The 11,531-nt window shown below is 40.1% G+C and overlaps 1 protein-coding gene across 1 annotated transcript; it reads right to left on the bottom strand.

The window, feature by feature from the left end:
- Window positions 1–2,601: 2,601 nt before the first annotated feature.
- gja9a (gap junction protein alpha 9a) lies at window positions 2,602–4,318 on the bottom strand. The gene has a single exon (XM_020529340.2). It carries the CDS (start codon window positions 4,316–4,318, stop codon window positions 2,780–2,782), a length of 1,539 nt encoding a protein of 512 aa, XP_020384929.1. The 3' UTR covers window positions 2,602–2,779.
- Between the last annotated feature and the right edge of the window lie 7,213 nt (window positions 4,319–11,531).

Here is an 11,531-nt window from a genome sequence, read left to right as displayed (position 1 = left end):
TTGGATCAATTAAATAAAGCTGTTCTCAGATCATGGTTTGGAAATATCATTAGACAGCAGTAGCTGCTGAAATGATCTTCCCTTGCTGTATTTTAATTCCTATTTCACCCTTGTTGCATTACATTGCCAGTTAGCAGAATTCTCAGAATTGAAATTATAGTAATTATATATCAAGTGATGTGAATTCAGATTTATCACCTATGTGGCTGGTTATATGTTTGCAATTTAAGTTACAGCTGAGAAAACAACACTGAACATGGCTCATGTTACAGCTACCACATCTTTATGATTACTACTGTTGTGAGTGTATTAAAGACTTATTGCATTACAAATGTTGAGCTACAAATGTCATTGTGTTGTTAAGTAATGTAAAAGATATCTGTGGAGAACATTAGAGAATATTTTACCAATTGGTATGGGCAGTTCCCAACTTTAAAAGTCTGAATTACTTGAAATAAGGGAACTAAAACAGGTGAATCAATAGTAATACTTCAGCAGAAGTCATATGAAAGACCTTTAGATCTGTTCAGACATGCAAGTATAATACTATGCTAAACAACAAGTTTTAACTAAGGAAACTTGGTTCTGAATGAATTAACAACAGGAAATGAACTGAAAAAGGAAAATGGCTTATACAAATTATCCAAAGTGAAGGAAAATGATGCCCAATAGAATAATACAAGAAATTCAGAAGAGGTAAAATGTAAAAGGAACGTCAAGGTTAGAGGATGAAAACACCCTGGAATTATTTAACAAACAAACAGTAGGATCTCTGTGGATGAATGAAAGAAGATGGGACAAATGGCTTTCCTCCTTGATAGCTATTAGTAAAAAGCAAAATATATATAACAATCTCTTTCTTGATTATCTCACCGATATGAAAATTATTAGAATTTATCTGCCTAATTTGTCTTTTGACATATTCAATCTGTTGCTCATATCTTTAAGAGTGTACAATTAACCGTACTAAGTAATAAGAAAGGTCATACCAGAATGAATGTGCTGTAAAAATAAAGAATAAGGTAAGGGGTGCATGGATAGTCAATGATGCCTGTATATGACATAGGCTAAGTGTGAAGTCAGGAGTCTGGTGCACCTGATAAGTTTTAGTAAGCTTTCCTCAACTATAAATTCAAATTAAGAATTAACCTCTGACAGTGAAAGTTGGTTAAGTAGCAAAATTAAATGAAATCTGACTGGCAGTGACACATCAATGTCACATTAAGCTAAAGTCTTCCCAGACCATTGGGTTGCTTTTTCATGAGAGACACAGATGACTGGTAGTGGTTTAAATCTGAGTGTCATTATGTCTCAAGCAGAGGGACAGGTTGAGAGGAGAGTTCTTCATGGTGATCTCAGCTGGTTGCAGGAATTGAACCCATGCTGTTTCCTTCAATGTGCATTGCAAACTGACCCCTGACAGATTTAGTATAATGTGGGGAAATGAGATATTATTCACTTTGGTCATGAGAATGGAAAATTAGAATTCTTTTGGTGTTCTGGGATGAATCTTATTGGACTTGAAACATTCACTCTGTTCCTCTCTCCACAGTTATTTGCAGACCTACTGAGTTTTTCCAGCACTTTGTTTTTATTTCAGATTTCCAGCATCCATAGTACTTTGCTTTTAAATGACATGTTGATTTTTGTTGCAAGGGAATTGGAGTACAGGAATAAAGAAGTATTTCCACACTTGTACATGTTTTAGTGATACAACACCTGGAATATTGTATGCAGTTTTGGTCTCCAAATTTATGGAGGGATATACTTGCATTGGAGTTAGAGCGAAGTTCACCTGATTGGACCCTGGGTAAGGAGGTTTGTCCTAGGATGAGAGACTGATTAAATTGGGTCTATGTTCTCTGCAGTGTATAAGAATGAGAGGAGATCTCAACAAAACTCACACTATTGTGAAAGGCTTTTCCAGGGTCAATACTGAGATTTTTTTTCTGCTGGAGAAAGAGTTGGATATACAGGGAAACAGTCTCAGGAATAAGGGCTTATAATTTAGGACTGAGATGAGAAATTACTTCACTCAAAAGGTTGTGAAACTTTGGAATTCTCTACTCTGGATGGTCCATTATTGAGTACATTTAAAGCAGGTCCTTGGTCTTTCAGGAAATCTAGGAAAGTGGGAAGAGGATGGCAAAATGGAGCTGAAGCCCAAGATGATCCTACTGAATAGTGGAGCAACCTCATGAGCTGTTTGGTTTATTGTTGCTCTTCTTTCCTGTGTTTTTAATCATTTACAATTATATCACCTGTTTCGTCATATATTCGGATGGTTCAACCCGCAACAATCAAGATGCATCACATTGCACTTTCCCACTTTAATCTACTCTTTCAGGATTAGAAAAACCTCCAGCTCTTAGAAACCTTGGACTCCCTTTTTGCTACAATCAACAGACTTTTAAAGCGATTACCTCACCGCTAATCCCTGATTTCCTCTTTGTTAAATCTTGATGGTGTCCAGCAATATTGGTTTCAGCCCCTTCACTCTTGTTTCTCATCTTTTTAAAAAAAAAGATCGATGGTCTATATATATATTCAAAAATGTCTTAGTTTGCATTGCATGGAACAAACGGAGATCTGTTTGGGGAATGCGAGACTTTATTCGCTGTTTCTATTTCATGGTCACATTTTCATATGACAGGTTGCACTGGCAGCACATTACTGTTGATCTAAAGGTGAAATCTAGGAACAAAACAACCCCACTTTGCTAAGGTCCAAGCATGTATTCTTATATTTAGCAGAAATAAGGTATTAATTAAACTGACGCTCATATCTGGAGGTCGGTGGGAGCACGCCTGCCGCTGGCGTTACTTGCCAATGACATTCTCCGTGAGGGAGAGAGAGCCTGCTGGGGACTATCGCCGTCTCCGCTGGGCTTCGACTCGGAGCTCGATTCACAGATTGACTCGGGAGTGTCGGGTCTGCTGGGCCTTTTGAGGTCGCCTTTAGAAGCTGTCCGGGCCCTGGTCACACTGAAACCACACCTGCCCCTGTGACCGGGCTCAGAGTCGGTGGCGGAGCCGCTGCGCTCGGCCACTGTGGCGCAGCTCAAGGTGGCGCTGACTCGGCGGAGCTTGCGACTGGCGCTGGCGGAAATCACGGGGGGGAACGGGGCGCTGTGAAGAGCCGGGTATAAGGTACCGGCGGTGGACTGCTCCATCTGACTGGCTGAGTGCGAGTTCCGGGTGGGAAGGGAAGCCGTCTTTGAGGGCTCATTCCATTCTTCACCCTTTTGACTAGGAACTTCCGATCCGCTGGACTTTTTGGGTCCTTCAGTGCAACTTAACGCTGTGCTAGAGTCTGCATTATATTGAGTGGCCATGGGAGGCTGCTGTTGCGTTTCTTTATAACTTTGTTTCAAATCATCCTGAGTGGGTTTGAACTCGGGAGGTGTAAATATCGGATACATTGTAGCCTCCGCTTGTTTCTCCAGCAACAAGCTGTAACCAATTGGAGCACTGGGGACCATGGTGTGTGTGTGTCCCGCTGCCGAGACAGAGATTCGCTGAGCACTTGAATTCTTCTGTGACTTGCTGATGCAGATATCACCCACGTCCTCTTTCAGTTTGGGATAATATCCAAAAAGCCCCAACTCCGACTTCTTACAGCCCAGATGAATGATTTCGAGGATGTTCAGAAAGAGGGAAACTGCTGAGATGCACAGCATGAATAGCATGAAAACGCTCTTCTCGGTGGGTCTGGACACAAAGCAGTCCACAATGTTGGGGCAGGGCAACCGTTTGCACTTGTACAGAGGATCTAACTCCAGTCCATAGAGCAAAAACTGACCCATCATAAATCCAACCTCGACCACAGACCTGGTGAGAATGTGCAGGACGTAAGTGCTGAGCAGAGAGCCTCTGAGCGGTGCTTTGTTTAATTTTCTACGCTCCAACAGTCTTAACTCTCGCTCTAACCTGCGCCTGTCTTCCAGCATGGTCTCAGTCTCTTCCAGTTCACCCTTCAGCTCCACTTTCTTCTTCTGCCTTTCTTTCTCCAGCGCCCTGAGCCTGTATAGGGCATGGCCCATATACACTAGGGATGGCGAAGACACGAAGATGACCTGCAAAACCCAGTAGCGTATGAGGGAGATTGGAAAAGCCTTGTCGTAGCACACGTTTCTGCAGCCGGGCTGCTCAGTGTTACAGATGAACTCTGACTGCTCATCATTCCATACGTCTTCAGCAGCCACTCCAAGGACAAGCATGCGGAATATGAAAAGGATTGTCAGCCATATTTTCCCAACAATGGTGGAGTGGACATGAACTTCCTCCAAAATCCCTCCAAGGAAATTCCAGTCGCCCATGCTCACTGCTTTATTTCAGGTTGGAGTCCTAACAACAGAAATCATTGGCATTTTAGACAGCTTGTTTGTTTAATTAACAGGTACTTGATGGGCGATAGATCTTTTGGGAAAGGATATTATGTATTATGGAACCAAGGAGCATAGATGGAGTTAAGATACAGCTTAATTATGATTTAATTGAAGGGGAACATAGGTTTGAGGGGCTTCAGTGATCTACTTCTGTTACTGTTCATATACCTCATTTTAACCAAAGATAATTACTTGGTCCCAAAGAACACCAACAGATTAATTTTCTATGGTATTACACGCTGCATTTGACAAGGCTACATCACCCAATTTCCATGCAATGTGCCCATGGCAATTAAATACCATAGGGGTGCATCATGAGCATTAGATTTGGCTGAATTCCCCAAGAGGAGCATATATTAGAGACATTAAGAATCTGTAGTTCAGACCGCACTGAACCATCACATCACAAATCATACTCCTTTTTAATCAATAATTTTAACACACTCTAGTGAGAATTGAGTGAATATTTGTTCTTCTAACAGCAATCTTGGATAAATATTGAAGTCCATTTGAAAATGTACAAATCCAAAACTAAAAGCTTACTCATCCTCACCAAAACCACCCAATGTACACTGAATAATAATTGCTCTTAAGATTAACTTTACTTTGTTATTTTATCAAGGGATCTCATCCACACGTCATGTAAACCAAAAAGGATAGCATTAAGCAGAGATAACAAGGTGTAGAGCTGGATGAACACAGCAGGCCAAGCAGCATCAGAGGAGCAGGAAGGCTGACGTTTTGGTTTATGTGCCTGAAACAATGGAGATTGTTTACATTCAAAGATTTATACACAAGTAGCATTCTCTGCAGCTTCAAAGGAGGTGTGTTTAATACAGTTAAGTGTGATTGTCCCCACATGACCACCTGTACGTTGGGGAAACTAAAGGCAGACAGGTGACCAATTTGCAGAAACATCCATATAGTCTGCAAACCTAACACTGAGCTTCTAGCTGGCAGTTTCCCTTCCCACCTTACTCTAACTCTGACCTTTTTGACCTTGGCCTGCTGTAGTATTCCAGTGAAATTGAATGGAGGTTTGAAGAACAGGATGTCATCTTTCAACTGAGCACTCAATATTGAGTTCAGCAATTATTAGGTCGTAACTTTTACCATATTTTGTTTTTGTTTGTTTGCTGGAATGGTTTCTTCTGAACTAATTTCACTAATTTCCCTTACTTTTGGATAGTAGCTATTCAGGATTCTGCCATCACAACCCCTCTGGACCCATCGTGTGACTCTTATGCCACTACAACTCCCTTTGGTCTTGCCCCATGAAACCCTTTGTCATGTTAATCTCTGTATTCCTTTATTGCAATACTCACCTTTTGTTCTTTGTCCCATCACCCCTCCCCTTCCCTTGCCCAAAACTTATGACATTTCTCACTTTTGCCCAGTCTGACGAAAGCTCAGCAATCTGAATATGAACTTTGTTTTTGTCTCTGTACAGATTCTTCCAGACCTACTGTGTATTTCCAGTAATTCCAGTAATCCCTGTTTTTATTTCACATTTTCAGCAAATGCAGTATTTGCTTTTGTGATTTTCTCTGTTTAGGTTTGGGCAGATGTATGGTTAATTTAGTCTGTAGGAATCCCAGAGGTGCTAGTCACACATTGCAGCAACTGTTGGGAGAAGGCATAAATTCTCACAGTACGCCAGAGGAAGAATTGTTCTCTATATTGATGCCAACCAAGATTTATACGGTGAGGTTGGCATCTTGTTAAAGCTTAACACTTTTTAAATGGCACAGCACTGAATTGACACAAGCCTTGAGCATGACCATGTTGGATCAAAATTTTCCGATTTCTCTCCAGGAGATTTTCCTTGAAATAGTGGAGAGAAAATCACCAGCAACTATAAAGAAGAGTAGTCAGAGAATCACCATGGGAAACAAGGAGGGAGAACAAGAGAATCAGTCAAGGGCATGAGAAGGATAGGGGGAAAACCTAATTTAGGGCACAGGGAAGGTCAAGAGGTTATTTGTAGTGGGCATAGGGAGTGATGTTGGGAAGATCGGTTGCAGGCACAGGGAGTGCCGGGGAGAAAAATAGCTTTGGACACAGAAAAGGTTGTGGTCAAAACAAGAAATATCAGGGGTAGAATCAGCAATTACCCACTGCTCAAATAGTTGCTTCAGAATATCTTTTGGAAGTGGCCTTTTTGTCCACAGTTTCTGTCCCAAGAGGCATGATTTAAAAATAACATGAAAAAGAAAATATATTTTGAGTTCTCTAGTAATTATATTCTTTAAGCATCTTCACATCTGAAAAATTTGATCTTTCCAGTACATTTTCTTCATGGTAATAAGATGACCAACATTGTTAAAATTTGTGAATGTCTTACTATGTGTCACAAATGCTGTATTGTGCAATCAAAACTCTATTAAATTTGTATTGTTCATAATATTGTTATAAGCTATTACTCATTCTATTTGCTTTCTTTCTAAAATGGAATTTCAGCCAATTTTAAACTGTAACCTAAACAAGCTTGATCATTTAAACATTTTTATAAAGCTTCCACCTTGCAGAAAATACTCTTGAAGTTTGTCTTGATGACAATTTTAAATGTGTATCAGGAACACAAAGTACAGAGTACAAAACAGGGAGAACTGACCTGTGCTAAATCCATTGAATCATCTGAGCTGTAGAATTCACTCACTCGTAGATTTTACATTTGTGCTTCAGGTTCAGTTATCCATTGTCAAGCTGGTAACAAAAGAATGTTTGGATGGTTTATGTTGAAGTAATTCCAAATAGTGCTTGTGTGTGTCACTGAGCTCTGCTGCTGCAGTGTAACACTTATAGCAAGAGAGAAATCAATTTGCAGCGGACTGCATGGTGGCTGAAAGGGCAATAAGCTCAATCAGCATTGCTGTACTTATCAACAGCAATGCCTGGAGGAATTATTGTCCTGCTGCATACAAAATTGAATCAAACTACAACATTTTATCAAAAAGTAGAATGAAATGCGTCCACTTTCTGTAAAAGTAACATTACTTGTAGACTTCAAAATCAAATTAGGCATTTGTAACTAAATCACCTGGAGGAGCAAACTTGTTTTGTCAAAACCAAAATTTTTTTTGTTATGGTTCCAGAGGGTGCAAATAGCTGATCAATAATTTTGTGCTTTAAAAACAGGAACCAATCAATCGGTCATGTCCAATTTCACAGTTAAATGAATAACTTTTTGTTCCATTAATAAAAAGTTGCTTCTGCCCAGTTATGAGGAGAAGGAGAGGGATTAGCTTTCTAGAATGTACTTCTGACAAATTAAGAATTGGCTGTTCTGGCAGCAGGTTTAACAGGCTGGTGATTATTTCTTATTCAGTACAGAATGTCTCCATCAGAAAAAGTAGTTTTAAATAGGGTGAGAATCACTGAGTGAGAAATTAAGTTGATTGGGCACAATGTGTGTCCTTCGAATTCAGAAATGATGCCTATGTTGTATTCCCAAACTCAAATTACAGGATTTCAAGAAAGCACTCACCACCACCTCTTCAAGGGCAATTAAGGATGGGCATTAAATGCTGGCTTAGCCAGTCTTGCCCATATCCCATGAAATAATGTTTTAAAGCTAATGAGTTAAATTGTGCTTAACCCCATGATGCTGAAGGGATCAACATATTCATAATGAATGGTCACCAGATATGTGCAGAACAGACAGATCAATCAACAGATAACATTGATGATGATTGAGTTATGATATAGTTGTCAGAACACAGACATAGCTGCAGAGTTACCAAGGATGTGAACTAAACATCCAGGCACATTCATTATTTAGGAAGGACAGTCAAAAGGGGAAAGAAGCTGGGTAATGTTGTTAGTAAAGGGATAGTCAATGTTATAGTGAAGAAGGATGTGGCCTCAGAAGATCATCATGTGGAAGAGGCAAGAGCAAACACCAAAGGCTAAGAATATTTTTTGGAGGTTGTCTACAAGCTCTCAAAAGGTAGTGCAGATATAAGGAAAGGCATTAAAAAGTAAATCGGATGCATGAAATAATGATATAATTGTAATCATAGGTAACTTTAACTTATGTATTGATTCAGCAATAATATTGTGGAGGAGGAATTCCTGGAATTTGTTTTTTTTGACCAATACATTGAGAAACCAACCACAGAACAGGCTATTTTAGACTGGGCATTGTGCAAACAACAAAGGGAACTATGAGGGCATGAGATACAAATTGGCAAGGATAGATTGGGAAACTTACTCAAGGGTGGCTAGGCATTGGTTCATATTTAAAGAATGTGCGCATAAATTACATGAACAATTCAGTCCTGCCTGGCACAAAATAAATGAACGGTGGCTCAATCATGACTAAGAAAGTAAATTAGGGATAGTATTAGATCCGAAGAGGTGACATGATATTCCCAGAAAAAGCATCAAGGTGATGCTCGGGAGCATCTTAGAATTCAGCAGAAAAGAACACAATGTTGATCAAGAGAGGGAGAATAGAATGTGAGATTAACCTTGCAGGGAAAATAGAAACTGCCTGTAAAATCTTCTGTAAGTACATGAAGAGAAAAAGATTAGTAACAACAAAAGTAGGTCCCTTACAGTCAGAAGCCAGGGAAATTATAATGGGAGGACAATGAAATGGCAGAAGACTTAAACCCATACTTTGGTTCTGTCATCACAAACAAAGGCACAGATAACCATCCAGATAGGTTAGGGAACCAAGGGTCTGGTGAGAAGATGAAATTGAAGGAAATCAGTATTAGTATTAGTGTTAGGGAAATTAAAGGGGTTAAAGGCTGACAAATCATCAGGGCCTGATAATCTACATCCCGCAGTATTAAAGGAAGTGGCCTTGGAAATATTGGATGCATTGGTGGTCATCTTCCAAAATTCTACGGACTCTGGAGCAGTCCCTACAGATTGGAGGAATGTAACCACTAATTAAAAAGGAAGAAAGAGGGAAAAAACAGAATCACAGACCTGTCAGCTGAACATTTGTAGTGAGGAAAATGTTAGAGTCTATTGTAAAAGATGTGACAACAGAACATTTGGAAAGCATTAGTGGGATTGGACAAAGCTAGCATGGGTTTATGAATGGCAAATCATGTTTAACTTCTGGAGTTTTTTCAGGATGTTACTAGTGGAATAGATAAGGGAGAACCTGCGGTCATGATGTATTTGGATTTTCAGAAGGCTTTTGATAAGGTCCTTCAGAAAAGGTTAGTGGGCAAAATTAAAGCATGTAGGATAGGCAATTACGCATATTGGCATGGAGTGATAGGGTGACAGGCAGAGACAGAGAGTAGGAATAAATGGTTCTTTTTCCAAGTTGCAGGTAGTGACCAATGGGGTACCAAAAGGATCAGTGTTTGGGCCCAGATTTTCATGGTATATCTAAATGACCTGGATGAGGTAGTCAAATGCAACATTTTCAAGCTTGCTGATGGCACAAAACTGAGTAGGATTGTGCTTTGTGAGGAGAATGCAAAAGAAGGTTTCCAGGTGATTTAGACAAGTTGAGTGAGTGGATAAACACATAGCAGATGCAGTACAGTGTGGCTCAGTGTGAAGTTTTACGGTGTGAAAACAGAAAGGAAGAGTATTTTTACATGGTGAGATATATTGGTAAGTGTGGATGTACAAATGGTTCTGGGTGTCCTTGTACAGAAGGTAATGAAAGTAGACAGGCAGGTGTAACAAGCAATTAGGGAGGCAAATGATATTTGGCCTTCATTGTAAGAGGATTTGAGTTCAGACATAGGGGTATCTTAGTTATACAGAGTCTTGATGAGATCACCACTCAATGAAAGGATATACTTGACATAGGGACAGTAAAACGGAGGTTCAGTGGGCTGATACCAGGGATGGCAGGATTATTCAAAGAAGAAAGATTGGTTTGACTGGGCTTCTACTCACTAAAGTTAGAGGGATGAGAGGTGAAGTAATTGGAATGTATAGAATTCTAACAGGTCTGGACAGACTAGATGCAGGGAGGATGTGTTCCCTGCTTGTGGAGTTGAGAAACAGCGGTCTCAATCTCAGGACATGGGGTAGACCATTTCAGACTGAGATAAGAAAAAATATATTTACTCGACGGGTAGTGAGCCTATGTAATTCTCTACATAGAAGGCTGTGGAGCCCAGTTCACTGAATATATTCAAAAAAGAGACACATTTTTAAATTTTAAAAGCATCAAGTGGGATGGGAAGAAAGCTGGAATATGGCATTGAGATGAAGCCTCAGCCACAAACTGAATGAATGGTAGAGCAGGCTTGAAGTGCTGAATGGTCTATTCCTGCTCCTAGTTCCCATGTCTAGTTGATGTTGGCAGTACCATTGCAGAGATCAATGCTCCAGCTAATGCCCTCTCTTCAAACTGTACAACTGAACATGCATTCAGCAACGAGGAAGCCCTCACCCACCAGTGGAATTTAAAAAGATTATAAGCAATTGACAGTTTAGTGATTATTTCTTTTTTTTTGTCTGTTTGTACAATTCTATGGATGTTAGGTGCTTTATACAGTCATTTCAAGTTGCAGAAGTCTCCTGGGATTAGTGTACCAGGTGTTGAAGGATGTTTTGTTGACTTCAAAGTTTCTATGCAAAATGCTTGTGCCCAGACATGGGGGCATTTGTAGCCATTCCATTTGAGAAAGGGAGAATAAGGAGAGGCCACATTGAGCAGGATAAGCTGGTAGAGAAGGCAGCAGGAATGGGAAGAGGAGTAGTATGAGAAAAGCTCTCTGCAGGAAGCCATATACACACTGGGTGTTCAGTAAGCAATTCTGCCATCTGAAGCTCAGTAAGGAATGATATGTGCAACATCTGAGTTCTAGTAAAGACATCTTCACTGAAATCTGCTACTTTCTACAGCCATATTGCAACTTCAGAGCAGAACAGAGACTACATCACCAATGACTGGCAATTAATTTTTACTCACCTGGCTTCTTCCAGACTGGAGATGGAAATATTTCACAAAATCCCCCCAGTTTGTTGTAAAAGAGGACACTGAGGTTTGCTGCTCAGTCAGAGGTATCGACATTTCATTTCCACTTGCCAGAGGCAAGCAGGCTGAGTGAACAATAGTATGACTGGAGCTTCAATGCTTTTATTATACGTTCATTGCCTTGTAAATGCCACATGCTAATTCTACCCTATACTGGAGGCAAATGGAATTCCATTC

Source organism: Rhincodon typus, chromosome 27 (assembly GCF_021869965.1).
Source record: "Rhincodon typus isolate 14 chromosome 27, sRhiTyp1.1, whole genome shotgun sequence".
In the NCBI taxonomy this organism is placed as follows: Eukaryota; Metazoa; Chordata; class Chondrichthyes; order Orectolobiformes; family Rhincodontidae; genus Rhincodon; species Rhincodon typus.
This window is presented reverse-complemented; position numbering and strand designations above follow the sequence as displayed.

Bases quoted from the DNA above. Each gene is read 5' to 3' on its own strand.
- gja9a (XM_020529340.2), bottom strand. From the start codon at position 4,318: ATGGGCGACTGGAATTTCCTTGGAGGGATTTTGGAGGAAGTTCATGTC.